The sequence below is a fragment of the Sphaerodactylus townsendi genome, linkage group LG10, assembly GCF_021028975.2.
Source record: "Sphaerodactylus townsendi isolate TG3544 linkage group LG10, MPM_Stown_v2.3, whole genome shotgun sequence".
NCBI classification, from domain to species: domain Eukaryota; kingdom Metazoa; phylum Chordata; class Lepidosauria; order Squamata; family Sphaerodactylidae; genus Sphaerodactylus; species Sphaerodactylus townsendi.
In genome coordinates this window covers 62,692,019-62,713,712 of record NC_059434.1, presented here as the reverse complement: position 1 = coordinate 62,713,712, position 21,694 = coordinate 62,692,019, and the positions used below count along the sequence as shown (strand labels likewise).

At 43.6% G+C, this 21,694-nt stretch overlaps 2 protein-coding genes across 2 annotated transcripts in view; one reads left to right on the top strand and one right to left on the bottom strand.

Annotated features, from left to right (window-relative positions):
* ALPK1 (alpha kinase 1) overlaps window positions 1-18,733 on the bottom strand; it is a 63,649-nt gene extending 44,916 nt beyond the window's left edge. Inside the window, exon 1 of the mRNA XM_048509326.1 lies at window positions 18,603-18,733. The gene's annotated coding sequence lies outside the window, so the exon portion shown is untranslated. The remainder of the gene's footprint in view (window positions 1-18,602) is intronic.
* Window positions 18,189-21,504, top strand: TIFA (TRAF interacting protein with forkhead associated domain). The gene is made up of 2 exons (XM_048509330.1): window positions 18,189-18,370; window positions 20,471-21,504. The coding sequence occupies exon 2, from the start codon at window positions 20,494-20,496 to the stop codon at window positions 21,019-21,021; it is 528 nt and encodes a 175-aa protein (XP_048365287.1). The 5' UTR covers window positions 18,189-18,370; window positions 20,471-20,493; the 3' UTR covers window positions 21,022-21,504.
* The last annotated feature ends 190 nt before the right edge of the window (window positions 21,505-21,694 follow it).

The following is a 21,694-nucleotide window of genomic DNA, read 5'->3' as shown; positions in this document are numbered from 1 at the left end:
AGAACAGAAGTCACTATGCTCACTGCTGGCGGTATATGGAGGTGGTCAGATGCAATCCAGGGTAAACTAGATGCCAAAATAAAGGATTATGAACCTCTCTGTTTCCCAAGCCAGGAAAATGTAATGGAGAGTTATAGTTCCTCTTACTACTGACAAGCTCGCTTACTCTATTACATCCAAAATACATACTTAAGTACATTTATAGTACTTAAGGAAAATCAGTACCTGACCAAAAACAGAACAGTAGTATGGCATCTGCCATTGTCTAGGGAAATGTACCAGTCACCCAGACCAGGGGTGTCCAAATCTGGTGCCCCAGATGTTCATGGACTACGATTCCCATCAGCCCCTGCCAGCATGACCAATTGGCCTCTGACCCAGCCAATGTTAAGGTAACATAGATAATAGATGCAACATTTTCAGGGAAACTTGGAAGATAAGAAAAGTGTTACACTTTTCCAGCACCCACTGATTCTCCCTTTCATATGCTTTCTTCTAGGCAGTTGGTAGCTTCTGTTCCTGGAGTTCAGCTGCGGAAAATGGGTTAAAAGTGGCTGAGGGGGGCAATATTAACTGTCCCCTAACTGCCCCCTTCAAATCCCCTCACCTTAGTATTATGAAACAATAGCTCCGCTTTCAGTCTGACAATGGTATATTCATATAGACAGCAAAAGGAGTCAGCAAGTATCCAGCTGCACAATTCTAAAGACATTTGTGCACCTGAGTGTTTTTAAGATTCCCTGCTTCCACTGCAATCCCCTCACTTTAACCCCAGTGCTGAAAATGAGGTTTTGCTGACCCCCAGTCATAACATTTCAGGGTGCGGATCAGTGGGCTACAGCAGGAAGGGGCAGATTTGTGGAAAAAGATATCCCCCATGACAATGTAAATGCCCTTAAATCTTCAGAATGGTCTAACTAAAGATAGGCCAAAGAGATTATGAATGGCCAGGCTGGATTTAGAAGCCATTTACTTCAGTAAGAAAATGAGAACAATGTCTTTTATAAAAATATGGCTTTCAGAAATACTAAAAGCACAGCTTTTCCTTGCTTTCCCCACTGATGGAACTGGCTTGCAGGTAAATCACCATCCCGTAGGAAGCCAGAATAGTGTGGGTCAGAACAAAAGATATATTAGGTGCTACACTGCCCATCCTTGTTGTAAGGGGGTCAATGCTCTGAACTTATGTTGTAACTTGGACTTAATGAGAAAGTCAGGATTGGATGAAAGAACAGTTTTATGTGCTTCAGCTTGATACGAAACCCCCTCTTGTCTCATTATGCCTGTACTGATGAATTCTTCAATTCATTCTCTTAATGCTGCTGCAAGCCCTACATCTTTGGTGCTTGTTCAGGAAGGACAGCTTTACTAAGTAGGAAATATGTGGCCAAAGGCCGGATCTTGAGAGAGGGCCACAATTTAGGGAACAAAAGCACCTGTTGTCTTCCTCCAATAATGACCTTAAAAGTACAAGTTTTGGACTCTTTTAAAATACGACCCAACTCACAAACCGTGGCTTGATTAAAAAAAGAAAAGAAATATAGTTGACATAAAGAGCAATAAATTTTAGAAAGCTCGTTAAAAAGACATAATGAATTTGGTACACCACATATTTCTAGATCAAAGATACCTTTGAAGTGACCAAACTCGAATGTATGAACAAGTGGAAACGACTGCCTTTCAGTTCTGATCTTACTTGGTGGCGTCCAATAAAACAGAAGTTAAGGAAATTGTTGTTATCTGGGTATGGCCAGAAGAAGCCATCTCTGAATGACAGCCTTGTTACAAACGACAACTGGGGGGAATCATTAGGAAGGCGAGGCCACGTGACACAAGGAATAAGATTGTTGTTTGTGCTAATCTGGTCCTGCAGCCGCCCTTGCCCGCAAGTCCCTTCCACTTGCTGTGTGAAACAGCTTAGTCTTTGTCAATGTTAACAGAGTCTGGGAAGACTTCTCTTTCATGAATATGTATCATCAGCCCTCCATGTCTACAGAGACAAACCCTTCAATGCTGTAATAAAAAAACCCTTCACCAACCAACCAGCCACCAAAATCCTCAGCTATTGGGTTGAGAGAGCTGAAATGCTAGTAAGTAATGTGAGCTCACGCTTTCAAAATGAACCAGAGGAACCCTCTGTTCTGAACCTTTCTTAGGATTCGATGAAGCCTATAGAGCACTTTAATTCTTCATGTGCAAATGTCCGAAACCTGCAATGACCTCTCAGGGGAAGAGAGATTATTATGCATTCTATTGTGCTAGAATCATGCATGTATACCGAACACCTCTCCAAACTCACGGCACATGTAGCCAGTCCTGAATTGCACTTAGGAAGGTGTAAGCTACAGAAAGTAGATTTCTTCACCTAAGGAGCAGATCTGAACTGAACAGGGCTACTCCAGTGACTAAAGTCTATTGGCACATCAAAATATTTAGTCTGTCTGATGTTAACAGGCCATGAAGATTGCAAACAGTAAATGGTGGTTAATATATTTGATACTATATTTTATGAGTACAATATGGCTAAGGGTCAGCAGATGTAGCCTGTACTGTTGGATTAGTTTTCTTATTTATTTATGCTTGTTTATGTTTATGTTATTTATGTATATAACATTTATATTCTGTCTTTCTGTCTTCACAAATGCCATCAATGTAAGCTAGCCACATTAAAAGAAACATAATAAATTAATAATCTGGTTCCAATTTAAGATACTTTGAGGAGACCTAATTTGTATTTATTTTATTTATTTATTTTCTTCAACTTTTATACCGCCCCATCCCCGAGGGGCTATAAGTATAAACTTAGAACCTAATGTTCTCTGATTATCAAAGTCTTTAAACACAGAATGCTTTCAAAATCTTCTATTTTCCCACACAACCACCCACCCGCAGTCATTCCTTTGCAAGGAAGGGGTTAGTTTCATCTTAGGATGTTGCAGCCATATTCTCTCTCCTCTTTTTTGTGATAAATTTTTAATTTGACCTTCAACATCAAAATCATACACAAACACGAAAATTTACCAAATTATAAAGTAGTTTCATAGAAACTTCCAGTTTCTTCGCCACCAAGTATTAACCTTTAAAACTAAACTTTCAGCATATGGCCATTAAGTATCAAAATGCAATGAAATCTTTAGCTTCTGTGGTCACCCAGGTGATTGGTACTGCTGCTGGGATTGACTCCTCCCCTTGCTGCCAGCTAGATGGTGGTTTGGCCAAACCCTCCTCATGAGCACCCAGCAAGAGATGTGACCTGGGAAAGAAGCGTTGGGTTCAGACCTGGACAAATGGTGAGACAGGAATAGGTCAAGAACCAGAATGTGGAGAAAATGAAGTATGTTTTGGTACTGTTTGGTCCCACCTCAGCCACTGGACCGGTATGGGGGTATGGTTGCCAGATCCAATGGGAAACTTCTGGAAGTTGGGGAGGAGCCTGAGGAGGACAGACCTCAGTGGAGTAAAATGCCATAGAGTCCACTTTCCAAAACATCCAGTTTCTCCAGGGGAATTGATCTCTGTAGTCTAGAGATGAGTGGTAACTCTGGAGGATCCTCAGGTCCTACCTGGAGGCTGGCATCCCAATATCTTGCTATTAAAATGCAGTATGTCTTTTCAGAATATGGATTACCAAGGAAGATCCAGAAAGAGTTGCTGTCTTTCTGCATCCAGTTCTCTAAGGGAAATAATAGTGCATTAACTTGGAAGGATGCTGTGAGAAAGAAGTCAATGGAGAGTTCTGAAACGTGTAAGAATCTTCCTATGAGAAGGAACCAAGCTCTTACACGAAGGCTGTGGGCTATTTTATTATGCAGGCGTATAGTAGAGGTGGAATGTAATGCAACAGCTGGCAGCATGAGCCTAAACAGAGTCACACTTTTCTAAATCTATTGAAACCAATGTGCTTATGATTGCACTGTAAGAACCTGGGTTGTTGGTGATCTGCATCTAACCTCTGCCATGAACTCACCAGCAGTGCAATGCTTGACTTCAACAGACTTAGAGGGGTGCAGTTCTGTTTAGGATTGTGCTGCACTCGGCTTTAGGGACCCCACTCTCCCTCACCCTAGGATCCTCTTGATTTCACATATTTTATGGGTTGGTGCTTAATAAAGTAATCTATGTGAAGTGCCAAAGAGATATTAAGTTTTATTATCATATGTTAAAAAACTGAATGTGTGCTATAAAACTTTAACATGTGCATGTGATGAACGCACATTCCCAGTTCTTGATAATATGTAGGTATATGCGCAGCAGGGGGCACAAATTGTGTGTTTATGACTGTACAACTTGTGAACTAGGTGGACTGTGGCTGGGTAAGTGTGCACCTGCTTTAGATGCAGAAGTCCCCATGTTCCAACCCTGATATCTCTACTTAACAGATCTCAGGGGATCCCTTCTGCTTGAGACCTCAGAGAGCCACTGTCAGTAAGATTAGATAGTATTGAGCTAATCGGGCTAATGGTCAGTTTTGGAGCTGACTTTGTGATGTTCCTATAGAACCGTGTGTGGGATTATTTCCATTTCATCTTGGCTGAATACAGACTGCACAATTGGAAGTTTAAATATAGCACCTCAGAGTATTTGAAACATTTCACAAATCTCAAGAATTCTCACAGCAATATCACATGGGGCTGAAGTGGTAACATGCTGAGAAATCCTATGAAGAGTTATGTTCTTCTAAGCCTATTGACTTGTGGACTCAGAAGAGTGTAACTGTGTTCAAGATTGTACTCTAAATTGTCTAGTTAGATAATGGATGAAGTACAATTTGAACTTGGGCTTTCTCAACTCAGACAGATAAGGAAAAAGATATAAACTGTTTAAAGTGTGACATGCTGTTTCTTTCTCAAGTAACTTCAAGAATATTGATATTCCTAGACCATAAATTCACCCCAGGATGCTTGCTGCTATTACAATGATTAAAAGGTAAAACAAAATAAAAATTCTATTTATCTTTTCTTAATTTGCTCTGGGGGAGGGGGTGCTACTGTAATTTACCTCTGAAGAGGTATTATTCTAAAAAAACAACCCCAAAGCAAAACCCTGTACTTTCCCCCTCCTGTCTGATTAACATTAAGAGAAAGAAATTTGTCTCTACAAGTGGACTATCAAGGCACTAAGCTCAGTTTCAAGGGTTTATGTTATCATGCAATGTTTGCTGTAGACATTTCCATTTCATTAGCATATTCTACTTTACAAGAAACTCAGCGATGAATACTCCCCCTGATCTGAAGCTAATCCTCTTTAAAGAGCTACAGGCTATGTCGCATGTGGCCACGGCTGTAGTTATGCCACAGCTGAATCACTTTGAAGCCTATTGAACACTGTTCTGTTGTGAGACCACGCACAGGCCTATCAACCAATGCTCATTCTGTCTTGTGAAAGCCCACTGTTTTCATGAGGAAAAATTTTTATAAGGGGGCAAAAACTACTCCCACCCCCTGCAAACAAGGCCCTCCTACTCCTGAGAGTAAGAAGCGGTTACACTGAGTTCATCTCAGTGCCAACTTATAAGTTGTACTGTACAAAATTTAAATAAATTTTATGTATCTAGACATTAATTATGCATGGAGCAGCAATAGGCGAGTGTGAATAGTTAATTAATTTCCATGGCACAGTTGGAATCAGAACCTGGGTCTCCCATATTCTAGGTGGATACACTAACCTTACGATGGCTTGTCAACTTTCCTAAAAAGCTGACTTAGATTGGCTTCACCATGTAAAAACAGTTGTGATGGCCCCCAATCCTTAATTTAAGAGGGATGCTCAATAAGAGAGGTATTGAATTACACATATTTCACTAACCTTGTCCACTTCTCCACCTTTCTCATCACTTGCTTTCCAAGTACCTCCTTTCCTTTACTAAATAATTGTTGTCCTTATTTTGTACACTTAAAAACCCTCATTTAATTTCTCCAGGTATGACCTAAAAAAGTGCTCCCTAATTTAGTGCTTGTGGGCACCTGGTACCTGCTGATGCCTTTCCCTGTGCCTATCAAGCATCTTTTAAAAGTTGGTGGGGAAGGGGAGAATTCCAAAGGTTCCCTCAGGCTTAAAATTCCGTCAAAGATTTGATCTAAAGCGATACAGACCAAGTTATCCAGGGACAAGTGAATTCACATCCCCTAGTTTTGAACTGCAAGACCACCACTATGTAGCTTGATTAGATGGTTACAAATAGACACCTATTGCTATACCCTTTTTCTTCTCTAGGATCTCTACCCTGTTACAGTAGAGTATGGTTTATCTGAGAATGAAACACATAAGAAGAAGAGTTGGATTTATATCCCCCCTTTCTCTCCTGTAAGGAGACTCAAAGGGGCTTACAAACTCTTTTCCCTTCCCCCCTCACAACAAACACCCTGTGTGGTAAGGTGGGGCTGAGAGAACTCAGAACTGTGACTCAGTGATGAAGGGAGGGGGAACTGCGCCCAGGGCATGAGCTGCCCAAGTGCCCCCTCCTGCCCTGCCCCTGACACGTGACGGGAATGACGGCACCCGGGACAAGCTGCCCTGGATGTCCCCATTGCCACTACGCGTCTGCTGTGACTAGCCCAAGGTCACCTAGCTGGTGTGTGTTGGAGTGCACAGGCTAATATGAATTCCCTACATAAGCCTCCACAGCTCAAGCGGCAGAGCAGGGAATCAAACCCGGTTCCTCCAGATTAGAGTACACCTGATCTTAACCACTACGCCACTGGTGCGTAATATCAAAGTCTATCATCAGATACTCAAGTTGACTCATGCTGTCCTTTAAGTTTCTAGTATTTGCATATAAGCATATTTTTATGAATGGAAGGAAATCATACCAGTTGTTATATTACTTGGACCATTTGGATTCTTGCTTATTTAATTTAATGCACTATCAGGCTGTCGCCATTGTTTGTCCCACTGTTTCTACGGTAGCATCCTGTCTGTCCTTGGTGAGCAAAGCAAGGAGGTAAGAAAACATTTTTGTTACTAACAAAAGCAGCAATAGGGCTTTGTAAGTTCCCTGAGAACCACAGTCACTAGGGCAGCATGAAACAAATTCATCTGGGCCTCTTCTCTCTGGTGCCACACTTGACCTGTCTTCTTCTGGGTTCTCTCCCCTTCCCTTCCAGACTTAATATCAACTACCAAGTTGCCATCCTGCTATCGTTTTTTATTATTTACCAACAAAAGTAATTTGCAGCACATCAATATGGACAGTAAAGTATTCACTTGCTCCCACAACTATTGTCCAAAGCAAACAGTTATATCCCTCTCTTTCAGATAGGGAACTGAGGTAAAAAGAAATTAGTTTTGTCTGATAACCTGCTGAATTCCCTAGTGAGCAATGCCCCTTAGGCCAGGTTTCACACTGTTCTCACACAGTTGTTCTCTTTCATAATGACAAAATGAATAACCTCTCCCACCTAATTCCCAAGGGGGTGGGTTAATTGACTCCTTAGTGCTTCATGCCATTAACCTGTAAAGCTGATACTTTGCCTACGGGGCTAGTTTTAGAAGAGGGGTTGTAAAAGAGACCTAGGTGGGCCCATCATAACCTGTCTGAAAGCAAATTAGTAGGTGAAATGCAGCAGCCCCCTAAATTCTCTCCTCCGCCCTTTCTGCATTAGGCCATGCAACAAGACATGGATAGCAACTTTCCTTGCACTCAATTGTGTTTGTGTGCGTGTGTTATTGAGGGGCAGGATCTTAGTAGAGGGGGACCGGACTGGTGCTGCATTCATTCTGTCAACACGGGGGGCAAAAAATGATGTTTACACTTTCTGGTCCTCTGTTTTAGTGCTAAACTGCTAAAATAAGAGCTACTGGTTTAAAACGTGCCATTTAAATGCTTTGATTTGTTTCTGTTCTATCAGCTCCTCCTAAGATTTGCTTGTATCTTCCTTCTTTTATTCCTCACAGTCTTCCTTCTGAACCAACAACACATGGATGTTTTATGCCGTCCGTTTCCAAATTTTCTTCCACATCCTTGTTAAAAGTTGGGCTGTTTCAGCTCCCTGTGCTTTCAACGGCTCCCACAAAACCCTAGCCATTCACTCCCTGCCTTTCTTGCCATGTAATCCCTCCATTCTGGCACTTTCCAAACCCCAAAACAATGATAGCCACAGTCTTGGTATTTGGTTTGCTGGAGAATGAGGAAGATGCTTGTGCTGCATCTGCTCTTGCGGCCTCTGCACCTGCTCGAGGCGCAAACAGAGGATTTAGTCCTCCATGGTTGCCAGTCGAGAACTTTCCAATCTGACCCTGTCAAAACACAGGCACGTGAGTAGTTCTGTCAAGACCAGTGAGATTACTCATGTGCATAAAAGCGCTCACGTGCAGAAACCTTGGCAGGATCAGTTTCTTATTAAGCAATAAATCCCTCAAAAGACCAAACAAACAAAGCATCTTGATGGACAGTCTAGGCTGGTCATACATATGGATGATGCAACATTGCCACCTACAGACTGGAAAGCAAAATGCGGGAGAACAGAAGACTCAGGTTTTGCTTAGAGCGTGATTAGATAAACCTATTCATTTCAAAGCATGTAGCCCACCAGTTCCTCTAGGGCAGGGGTCTGCAACCTGCTATAGGGCTAAAGCTGGTACTTTAATGAATAGAAAGCATGTCAAAATATTTATGTTTACCTGCTAGTGCAAGCAAAGGCTTAACAAATAACATATTAATATGTTTCAGTGGATTGGATCCCACAAGCAACTCTGATGGTGAGGGTGCCTTTTGAAAACCAGAATGGCTATGCAGAGGATCTTGGGACCTGAATGCATAAAACCATGGCCCGCACATGCAGAATGATGCACATTCAATCCACTTTCACAATTGTTTGAAAGTGGATTTTGCTATTCCGCACAGTAAAATCAAAGTGCATTGAAAGTGGATTGAAAGTGCATTATTCTGCATGTGCGGAAGGGGCTCCTGCGAGACGGGGGCTGTAAGTAAGGAAGGCAATTGAGTCAGACTGAGTGAAAAAACTGTCTGGAACCAATCCTGTAATTTAGAACAGTAATGCCCCAGGTTCTTCTGGTTTTCCTTTTCTCCTCAGATACATTTCTATTGACTTTATTACTCACTAACTGAAGCTTACATTAGAGATACTGTAAATCTTCCATTAATTTTTTTAAAGTTCTGGACTCAGCCCAAATGAAGCGCCATTACATAAAGGCAGGTGAAACCATATATGCTAGTTGTCCAGAGAAACAGTGAAACTATGGAATAAAAGAAAACCTGAACAAATATGTATTATAAACCAGAGGCATAGGTAGGAAAAATGGAGCCCAGGGCAAAATCTGAGCCGCCCCCTGCGCCCCCCCATATGGGTGGCCGCCCTCCTCCACCACGACCAAACAAAGGTTTTTTTGCACCAGGTAATCTCAAAGTCACCATCACAATATAGAACATGCCCCAACTCACAAATCTGGGTAAAAGCCAGATCCAGATGATTTGAAACTGATCCTTATGAATTCAAATTATTTTTGCATTGGAATGAAATGAAACCACCATGAAACTATAGAACATGTCTTAGTCTACAGGCAGCCCCAAAACAATCACACATCCTACGCTCTGGGCAGGGGCGAACCTAGGCAAACTGGAGCCCTGGGACAAAACCTGAGTTTGGCGCCCCCCGCCCCCCCCGGCGAATGGGCAGCCACCCTCCCCCACCATGAACAAATGAATTATTTTGCACCAGCTCACAAAACTACCTCCCAGCAAAACATACATGGCTCTCCCCACCAACTCTTTTCCTAATTTCCTAATCCCACAGCAGCAGGGTGGGTTGCATTTAGCCTGAAAACAACTCAAGCCAGTGCAGGTGATATTAGCATGTAAACCTCTACAAACCACCCCAGCAAAGCGTTGCGAAGCAAATGCCAGCATCCATCTCTCCTACAAACACCTCCAGTGGAGATCCACCCCAAACAGCATTGCTGTGGATTGGCAGCTAGGGAGCTCAGGTCTTCTTTTAGAAATCCACAGCCAAAGGGAGAATCTGGGATTAGGTAAACAAATTGAAAGTGATGGCATTACAAGGTCCTGAAACAACATCACTTTTGATGTGGTTTGGAGATTTAGATGAAACAAATACCAGATTCAACCCAAGATGGGCAGAATTAATTTTTATTTGGACCAAAAAAAGTGTCAATTATGTCCTGCCCGTATGAACGAATGTTGAATGCAAGGTATTTGGGCTGGGGGGGGGTATTTTGGTGTTTTAGAAATATACCCAGGAGGGCATTTTTGGCTGGCGACATGATTTCAGGGCATCATCCAGAGACTGCTGATGATATCCTGCCAAGTTTGGTGATGTTTGGTTCAGAGCAAAGTTATGGAGCTAGTGAATGCCCCACCATCCCCATTGACAGTAGGGGACTAACGGGGTGAGGCTACATTTGAGGGACCATAACTTTGCTCCTGGACTGTGCAGCTTGGGCATCCTTAAGAGTTACCAGATGATACCTGTTTGGTGTGTCCGCTAGCTTAAAAATACACCCCTTACAGGCACCCCAAGAATTTGCCCAAGATTCTTTGTTTTGCAGTGACTTTTAGCCATTTAGCCAATGGGGAATTTCTGAGGCTGACGTGCTGCGGTAGAGGCACCAGACTTTCCAAGGTGGCTCCAGGAAGCTCTCCTGGTAAAAGCATCAGCATAGAGACGCTGCTTCTGAGGGTTCAATTTGCTTAAGATTTAAAGGCTGTGGGGCAAAGTCACTACGAATCTTGAGCAACTTTGCTGTGATTGCCTGAAGTGTGACCTAAGCTAGTGATCAAATTTCGGGAGCATCATCTGGTAATACGCAATTGGGATTCGGCTAAGATTATGGTCCCTCAAGCGGCCAGCCAGCCATTAGCTAATGAGAGTGAAATTTTCTTTGGGGGTCTCTTTCTTCCTCTAATTAAACATCTAAATATCTGGGACAGCCTCTGGATGGTATAACTGGTGTTGGCTGTGCGCCTGTAGGCCAAAACGTAAAAAACACTAAAAAAATAAAAATCACACAAACGACCCTGAAATGGTGGCACCCCCCCACGTGACCAAATGGGGGCGCCCGGGGACATAGGGTACCCCCTGTCCCTAGGCAGAAACGCCACTGGCTCTGGGTTGCCGCTGTGGCGCAAAAACCTGCTTGAAAAACACAGATCCTCATGATTATTGCACTAAGTCATCCCAAAATCACTATAACATCACAACTCCAGCCATTAGCCACATGTCTGAGCACAACAATCACATAACCCACGCTTCGTGGTGCTGCAGTGGCACAAAAACCTGCTTGAAAAACATGGATCCTTGTGAATCCTCATGATTTTTCCACTTGGTCACCCCAAAATCACCTGCACATCACAGCTGACCAAATGTGTTTTGTTTGAAGTTTTAACAACTGCTTTGCATCAGGGAGTGGATCCAGAATAAGGATTGGGTAACCACTACACAAGAAGCATCTTCCTGGCTTTCCCCTCCCTCCAGCACTTCTTTCTGAGCCTAGGAGAATTTATTCCTGGGATCACAGGACCTCCAATGGAGTAGTAGCCACATGATTTGGGAGGAAGAAGATGGCAAAGTCATTCCCTTCCTCCTGCCAGCAGATCTTGGTTTACAGAAGTGAAAGGAGGGAACAATTTTGTGTTCTTTCCCCTCCCCGCTGCAGCCTCCCAACCTTTGTGGTTGATACCCCATATGGGTTCCATGGCCCTGGAACAAGCTCTTCTAGGCCTGGGATTGCTGGGAGGGGAAAGGGAAAGCCAGGAATATCCATGCCCATCAGCTCCTTTAATTGAAGATCATTTGATCCAACCCAATGACAAATACTTACTGGTTGCCATGGTATGAGATAGTAAATCAGTAACTCCTTGTAAAATAAAGCAGATGCACAGTCCTAAATCCAACTGATGGACTCAGAAGGGTGGCAGCCTGTTTAAAATTGTACTGTAAATGACTGAAACCATCTTGGTGCAATATATACCAACAATAAAATAATAAAACCAACATGTTTCAGGAAGATGTTTCCGCCTTACTGGAAAAATATACTTCTCTTGTAAACCTACTACCCCTTTATTGAGGAAATCAAGTGCAAAAACTGAAATGACCTTGCAGTGAGGAACAAAGTTGAAAACAACTTGAGGAAAGCAAACGCTGTTGCTGACAGAGATTATTACGCCAGAAAGACTACACAAGAGCAGAATTTCCTGCAGCCTCGGTGGCGACTTGCAACTGACCCTGGGAGTAAAAAGCTAATCCCAAGGCTTGTTCACAGCATTCTGGAAACTGTGGAATGCTGAAAGAAAATATTTCAGTTATAGAAAACCTTTTCTACATTTTTATATTTTACTTGTTGTTTCTGTTTGGGCGCTTTGGAACCCAGGTTCAAATCCCCACTTGCGCCATGGAAGCTCTCTCAGCCTAACCTACCTCAAAGGGTTGTTGTGATGATAAAATGGAGGAGTGGAGAGCAATATAAGCTGCTTTGGATCCCCACTGGGGAGAAAGGCAGGGTACAAACAAACAAACAAACCATTCAAAACTGGGGCAAAAAAGACAGCCTAATTCAAAACTTTAAAAGTCTATAAATATCATTGTGTGGACAAAAAAACAGTGACAGGAAGAAGGGCTTTGATTTCCGAGGAACCAGTAGGCTTTTTTGAGCAAGCTGCAACTATACAAGAGGGGTTCACTTTAACCAAAAGGGAACTGTGCTGCTGGCACTTAATATCAAAAAGGTGGCCGAACAGCTTTTAAACAAATTCCAAGGGGAAAGTCGATAGGATCTGGAGAACCTCCGGTTCAGGACAACTCATTCCAAAAGGACAATAGGGTAAATGTTTACATTGGAAACAGCACAATAGAACTTGGTGAGGCAGCAGGATGACATGGGACATAAAAGGACCCACGGAGGTGAGGGTTGTTGGAGAGGTAAATATAGGTGTCTATACGCTAGTGCCAGAAGCGAAGGGGCAGGCATTGGAGGACTTGTTGTAAAGTGCCAATGTAGATATAGTGGTTGTCTCAAAAACATGTTGGAATGGGAAAAATTAATACAGTCATCCCTGAATATAAGCTCAACAGCCAGAAGGACAGGAAGGGATGTTTTGGGAGAGGTGTTGCCTTGTACAACAAAACAGGCATAGAATCAAATAAGTTTTAAAAGTAGGAGTGTGCTGTCACTCACCTGATTCAGCCCTTAAGGCTGGTCTTGAGGCAGAGCAGGTGTGGGGTGAGGTGAGGTGACTAAAGCAGACGATATCAGGAAATTGGGAGACTTCAACTACCTCATGTTGACTGCATAAATGTGCTCAAGTTGCGTGGTAGAAATGAGATTTCTACACGTCATAAATGACTGCACTGGAACCACTGGTTACCGAACTATCTAGGGGTAGTAACCTTGGAGTTGGTTCTGAACAGGGCTCAAGACCTGGCACAAGGTATCCATGTTGTTGAATTAACTGGAAATAGTGACCACAAGTGATTTTAAGTTCAGCATTCATGTCAATGGAAAGTTACCCCTAAAGTCCAAAACATTTGATTTCAATGTTTGCAAGGGTAGGGAGGGAGGGAGTAAGGGGTGGTATGCAAGGGAGGGGGCTTGGCATCTGGACATGGCCCACCCACCCTTGTGAAGGGAGGGGGAGGGGTGGCATGCAAGGGAAGGGGAGTGAGGAGAGGGAGTGAGGGGTGGCGTGCAAGGGGGAGGGGTGGCATGCAAGGGAGGGGAGGGAGGGGGAGGGACCCCGGTATCTTGTCATGGCCCATCCACCCTAGTGGAAAGAGGGGGTGGGGAGGGAAGGGAGGGGTGGCATGCAAGGGAAGGGGAGTGAGTGAGGGGTGGCATGCAAGGGAGGGGAGAGAAGGGGAATTGGAAACACAAGAGCGTCAAATCCTTAGAGGATACTTGAAAATTATTTAAAACTACACCAACTGAAGCCCAAGATAGAATGCATTCCCCAGGTTAGGGAAGGTATTGTCAGCATACCAGCATGGTTAATGACCCAAGTCAAGGAAGCCATAAAGTATAAACAGGTTCTTTTAAAAAGTGCTCCAATGAGGTTAACAGAAGGGAGAACAAAAGTAGTGTGATTTAATAATTAGGCATGCAAAAAAACAGAAAGTAGAAAGTACAAATAGATGTCCATTACTCATGATAGTAACTGGAATGTTCCATTTCAGAGGTGGTATACCTCAGAAAACCACAGGTAAGGGACAGAGGAAATCATCCCTGCCAAGCTCTGATTATTCATCTCCCAAGGTATCTGGCTGTTACAAAAAAAATTCTCCTAAATTATTTTCCTCATCTGCCCATCATTGCATTCCATCCAAATGCATGCCCCCCCCCTCTGAATAGCCCAGTTGCTTCTCCAAAGGGAAAAAATTGCTCTGCCCTTATTACCTCCCTGTCTTTATTTTTAAGAAATGCAACCCAGTCCTTTTGAGCAAAGTAATGCCTCTTTCCTCCCACTTTTGATTTCAGCTTAGATATTGGTTTGTTTTTTTTCTTCAGATCTGCTGGAGTTGCAAGGAGTCAAGAGTGGTGACATCTGAAAAACAGGGAGCAGCAGGCCCAGCCAGCCAGCCAGCCAGCCAGCAGGGCTGCAGTGAACCAGTGAACCATCAGCTCACTCCACCACTTCCAGAATGCAAGAACCTATGAAGACCTCAGCATACAAAAGGATCAGTCCTGCAAAACAGTCATATTCGTCAGTCTGCACCAGCATATCTGCCTTGCCAATATGAGAATCAGCTGAAACTCTCATAAAAGTCACCAAATGTGCATGGCACATACAAGTGGAAAAAATAAAAAAGACAGACCAGGCAGGCAGGCTGTACACTTTAGAAGGCATTTGTGAATAAGCTGCTGTGGCTAAGAGATGACCATTGCAAAAAAAAAAAAAAAGGGGGGGGGGAGATATGTGTCAGTATGAGATATTTAGTAGTTTTTACTTTACTTTTTTACTTTATTCTGGGCTTTTATCTCACCCTACCCCAGCTGAGACTGGACTCAGAAGAGCTCACGACGAGTTCACTACAACAACAAATTCAATGCAAACAATAAAATCAGTCCAATACAATATAACATACACGTTTCATCCAATACCTCTTCAGCGTCATTTAAAAATTCTCCAGTGGGGAGATGGGCACAAGAGTCCTAATAAGGAATCAATTTATTTTAACAGTCACCCCACCCCCCTACAGTGTTTATCCAAAAATAAGCCCTACCCCCAAAATAAGCTTGATCAGGTAGTTACAGATCACAAATTGCGGACAATACCCTGTGCTCCCTGCCAATAAGGATGCAGCTTGTGTCACACATGACGGGGAAGCAACGAGTTGCTGAGAGCCTGCCTTAATGAATTGTGAAGGTACCGTATTTCCCCTAAAATAAGCCCTACCCCGAAAATAAGCCCTAATGCATCTTTTGCATTATATAAGACCCTGCAAAATATAAGACCCTGTCTTATTTTCAGGGAAACATGCTATGTGTTTAATAAAACTAATAAGAAGGGGAGGCAAAGGAAAAAAGGAAGGGAAAAGAAGAAAAGCAAAGGGGGGAAGAGGAGGAGAGGGAGAGAGCAGATAGATAGGATAATACTATAGCTGCCTCAATTGTAGATGGAACTGCTCCGTCGTACAGGTCCTGAGGATCTGTGCTGATTAGGACCATTCATATTTACTTAGATGATGGCCTTGGTTATAGACTTTGAACTACTGAGTCACAGATTAGAAGTCATAAAAACTCTTCAGACTTTCAGAGGTGCTTTAATGAGCCTAGCAGAAATTTTAACCACTTCCTCTGGTGGCTTCATGGAAAGTGTTTTTGAAATCTCTCATAATTTCATAAGCGACTTGCTGGACCTTTTAAGGAACTGCGAGAAAGGAAAGTTTTGAAAAACCCTAACTTTGTAAAAAGAAAATAAGTTTTTTTCACTATAGAAATGGCCCATGATATCTCCGGGAGCATGCCTGCTGTGGGGCTCTTCACCTTGCTTATAGCGCCCCACAGCTGCCCGGTTCTTTCCCCTGACTTGAGTCAGGGATGGTGCGGGAAGCCCCAGAAGTTTTTCAGCAGCCTGGGGCTTTGCCATAAGCACCGTGAACTCTTCCAGGATCTCTTCCACACATGTGTGGGCAGCCTCCGTTTCCTGCATTCTGAGTGGCTGAATCTCACTCCATTTCCTGCATTCTGATTGGCCAAATCTTGCTCCATTTCCTGCATTCTGATTGCCCAAATCTCACCTCATTCTCACCACACAGTCAGTATTTTATTTTAAAAACTGTTTATTTTTTATTTTTGAAAGTCGATGATTCTCTCGCACGCACAAGGACTTTGCCGGCAGGGAAGCTGGTGATTCTCTTGCACACAAACTCCTTGCGGGTGCGAGAGAATCACCAGCCTCCCTCCCGGCAAACTTCTCACACGTGCAAGAGAATCACTGACCTCCTTCCTGGCAAACTTCTCGGGCATGCAAGAGAATTACTGGCTTCCCTCCCAGCAAACTTCTCGTGCACACAAGAGAATCACCGGCCTCTGTCCCGGCCAACTCCTCGCGCATTGGGGGGCGGGGGGAGGGAAGGCAGGGATTCTCTTGTTTGGTGGGGCGGGCCAGAGCAGCAAGGCAGGAAAAATGGCCCCAATGCTGCTGCTGTGGAATTTTGCATGGCAGGGAAGTCTCCAGAGCTACGGGTGTGTGTGTGTGTGTGTGTGTGTGTTTAAAAAAGAACCTCCATTTTTGCAGTTCTGGAAAGAAGTGGAGCAAAACCAATGCTCCAGGGCGGTGTGGGGCCACAGCATGGCAGACACGCTGCAGCAACAGAGGCAGTGCAGAACTTTCCATTGCATCGGGGCATTCCCCGTGCCAACAGAGGAGCAATTTTGCAGTGCAAAACCAGCCAGAGGCTACAGTCAGAATGGGGAGTGGAAAGGATAGCTTCTATTCCCATTGCCCGTTTTTCTATTCAATACTGATCTCTCCAAGTGGTTTTTTCAACTCACGGTAGGAAATATCCATTTCCCCTTCCTGGACGGATTTCAAGTAGAGAAACAGCCCAAGAGGAAAGCATTCAGCAACGGACACAATCTGATCCCCACTCCAAACCTGATAGCAATTGCTTGTGGCTACTTTTCATTTTTTGAAAAAAGACAACAGACAAAAGACAACAGACAGTTAAGTGCGTTGTTCAACATCTTGTAGGCCTCATAAACCTGGCTGCTTAGTTCATATTAGATATTTTTTATCTTTTCAGACTATGTTGAAGAAATGCCTGTCCATTATTCGCTTCATTGTTTTTAAAGATACAAAGGCTATTAACATTATTTCCTAAGCTAACCACGGAGGCCTAATTACTTTTACAGAGTCTTTGGGTCTAGCATTAGGACTTTCAGTCAGAATTGTGTTATGAGTTGCAAGCTGTAACTCCATTTCCAGGTGTGCAGGGCCGATTCACTCTGGCATATACATGCTTTCTCCAGTGCCATTTTCCCCCAAAATGAAATGGCCCTGCAATGTTTTATTTGCCCCGTAGAGGCTCCACATATATTGATGGGGTATGCACAGATTTCTTATCTAAACTTGGCAGCCAACCTTCTTTGCAGCCAAAAGGGCTGGAAAATAAAAGCCAAATTTCTCCGGATGCTGAAATACTTGTCCACATACTTGTCCAAATTCTTAGCCATGTGATGTCTTTATAGACATCTTTATAGACATCACAACCTAAATGGTCCTCTCTGCTGTTATTGTGCCTCATTTCAATGAAAGTGTGTTTCGAAAACAAGATCTGCCAAAGCAAAAGCTTAAATTGTTTTTCCCATCAAGATTTTATCCCAGGGTTTCTCTTGTTCCAATCTCTCCTGGCATTACTTTCTAATCTTTCTATAATAAGGAAGAGTTCAGAGAAACAAACAATGATCCTGAATACCCACAAATGTCAACAGGTAAAGAGAAAAAGAGAGAGAGAAGGGAGGTGTCTGGCTCAGTTACATTTAGTGACTGCAAAACGTTATGGTTATGGCCAAATCTGTTTTTGGGGGTGGGGGCAGGTGGGTTCCTTCTTAAATCTGGTATCTTAAGCTGTACCCCTCAGAGTCTCTAAAATCGGCTCCAGTACGTCTCTCTCTCCCTCACCCCTCCTTTTCTCAATGAAAACGGAAGTTTAGCAGACGCGTCAAACTTACGAAACTGTCAGGGGTTTCCCCCTCTTCCTCCTCCGCCGCTCCTCCTCTTTTCGGGGGCGGGAGAAAAGCAAGGAGGGGGCAACACTTTATTGCGGCACTTCAGCAATAAAACGCTCCAAGCCGCTGCAGCTGACTGCGCAGCAACAACTGAAGCCCTTCTGCCCGGCAGCACCGCCCGCTCGCCCAAAATCTGGAGCCTCCGGACTCCGGAGACAACTTCGCAAAGGTAACACGCAGCACAAAGCAGAGCGCTTTGAAAATCGATTTCTTTTTCGCGTGCAAACAAGAGTGGATTCCGCACTGCATGTTTATAACGTTATAAATGAATTCGTTATATGCTGCGCGGAATCACTCAAGGAATTACCAAGGGAGGAAAAGCATGCGGATCCGGTTTCCCACCGCGCCGCTGCGTCCGGTCCAGGGCTATACAGAAAAAGTACAGAAAAAGCCGCGCTCACCTCGCTCCGGTGCCGCGACTCCTGGGCGAGCGTCTCCAGCAAGAGGGGGCGTCTGGAAGGCCGGGCCTAGGGCGCGGACACTGCCCCGCTGGTGGTGTGAACCGTATGGCTGCCTGCTGCGCCTTTGGGCCTGCCGGGAAATGCCAGAAGTGAAAATGAAACTCTTCCGTGCTTGGGATTTTTGTATGTGTGTGTACTGGCCACAGTTTGTGGGACTGGCCACAGTTGCACAAGGGTGACTCATCTGGTGAGCTTGAGAGTGCGACTCGCCCTGCTTGCCTGTAGACAACTTTTCGAAACAAGAGCACAGTGGTGACTTTTGCAAAAAGCGACCAAATAGCAAGTTTGCCTGTTCCTGGTCACTCTAAGTGCCCTTCACGCATGCTGAATAATGTACCTCCAGTCCACTTTCAGTATAGCTTAGTGATTGTTTGCGAATGGATCGTGCTGTTTCACACAGTAAAATCCATTGATTTCTGGGGCAAGTTATAGGCACGCATTGCTTCATACCACTTGCTGCTGTGCGAAGACAGGCAGGTTCGATGGGCAGCAGGAATGCATGATCCAAAGCTTTGTAGTGAATGAGAAGACAAAAACTTTGTTGTTTAATTGCAGTGCCAAGTAGTGTGGTACGTGATCAAAGGACCATGATATTGCAGTGAAACTATATGGAATGAACTGGAGCAGATATTGTGAGAAACCTAGGCCCCTTCCGCACATGCAGCATAATGCACTTTCAATCCACTTTCACAATTGTTTGCAAATGGATTTTGCTATTCTGCACAGCTGCAAAGTGGATTGAAAGTGAATTATTCTGCATGTGCGGAAGGGGCATTTCTGAAACTTACTCTCTTTCAGTAGATCATTTCAGGTTCCAAAAATACACGGCTTCCTGAAGCAAACTCCGTAAACAAGAAGGCAATTTCCATACAAATAGCTACAGCACTGCACGTATTAAAACCAAACAGATAATGAGAGTAATCCTAAGCAGGCCTACTCAGACATAAGTCTCATTTTATACAGAGGGGTTCGCTTCTATGAAAATGTTCTTTGGATCGTAGTTAATACAAAGGAACGGAGGTTCCTGGCCCTAGACAGGTTCGGCTGGCCACACTGGCCCCTGCCTGGTGGAATGAGCTCCCAATAAAAATCAGGGCCCTGCAGGACATTTGTGAGTTCCGCAGGACCTGCAAGACTGAGCTCTTCCACCAAGCTTTTAAATCTTGCCGGCCAGCCTGACCTGACTGGTACATCATGACCTCCCATGGGTGCCTATTATGGGGTTTTATCGCCATCTGTTGCTTGAAGGTTTATTGGGTTGGTTTTGCTTATGTTTTATCTGTATTGTTTTATCTGTTTTAAATCGATGTTTGCCACCCTGAGCCCTATAGGGAAGGGCGGGATATATATTTTAAAAATAAAATAAATTTAAAAAAATACTGATGATGAAACATTTTGCAATGTATAATTCTGCTTCATGCATGCTCACTGTTGGATGATGGAAGATGATTTTGATAATAAATCTCTGGTGTGTTTATGCATTAACAGACAAATTCCCTCTCAAGCAAAGTCAATAACTTATCAGTTGCCACCTCTGAATTCTGAACAGGAAACTGACAATGGAACAATGGGAAGGGAAACTATTGCTGACAATTCAGACATTGACAGTGCAATTGTGAACAGCTGTATCCTTATGTGTACATTGACTTCAATGTGTGCAACTTTGCTTAGGGCTGCAGTGAAGGACTTCTGTGCCTAATAGGCTATATGTGATCTTGCAAAGATTACAAATCTTTGCAAGATCACATATAGCCTATTAGGCACAGAAGTGACCAGTAAATTTTTTAAAGCATATGCTTGTCTTGCAGAATTTCAGAGGATTAGTCTTGCCATGGCATCTGAAACTGCAGAGACCGAAGAAACTCTCACGTGTCTCTTCATGACCTTTTATCATCCAAATCAGGAAGTATTTGATGACTTCAGCTTAGGCCAGCACCAGCGGGTTAGAGCAGATGACGCAGTAAAGTTTGGCAGAGATGGTAATGTCTGCCATTTTACCTTACCGGATGGACGCGTGTCCCGCATTCAGTTTGCCCTACAGTTCTTCAGACGGTACAACAGCACAGAGTTTGATTTTGAGATAAAGAATTTGAGCAAAAAGGTGAATCTATTTGTGAATGACATAAAACTGTCCTACCTGAACAAGGTTGACCTACCGGAGAACTGCACCCTTTGCTTTGGAGAGTATGAGATCCTTATGGAAAAACAAGGAGGACGATCAGAAGATTACTTTGAAATTTGCTTTAAATTGTCTGATTCTTCATTGCTGCTGGATAGAAACGTGTCTTTTCATCAGCCTGTACCCGAATGTGGCATTTCACGTACTGACTCCCCAACAGAGACAGATGAGAGAGAATGAATGGGAAAAATCTCACCAAGTCCAGGAAGGTGCTATAATAATCAGCACCTTTTTCTTGCTGGATTTCTCACTGGACTTTATTCTGTTTTAAGGTGCCATGATTAATCATTGTATTTAATACTATGCTGTATGATTATTATATTGCACTGTGGCTGTTACAGGTTCTCTGGGCTCTGTAGCTGTGGTTTGGTGGTTGCGCCATGGAGAGAAACGCATCTTACTGTACCATGCCTATGAAGATGCCAACCCTAGAGGTGGGACAAAATTTTAGGAGCAAAAATGACCAGACTACGGCCACACAGCCCAGAAAGCCCACAGCAGCCAATCATGTTGGAAATTCTCCGAACCCATGTAAGTGGGAGGTCGGGGTGGGTCCTAATAAATCAAACATTTAAAAATAACTGGTAGAGTCCATATCTGTAGAAAGTTGGTTCATTTGAAATGTGGTGTTGAAGGAGAGTTTTATGGTTACCACAGGCTACCGAAAAGACACATAAGTCGATTCTAGATTAAATCAGTTCTGTCCTGGATAGCCCAAGCTAGCCTGACCTCAGAAGCTCAGCAGGGTTGATACCTAAAACATCATGAGAAAATAATAATGCTAGAAAGAGTTGAAGATGGCAGGAAAGAGGAAGACTCAACATGAGATGGATTAATTCCATAAAGGGAAGCC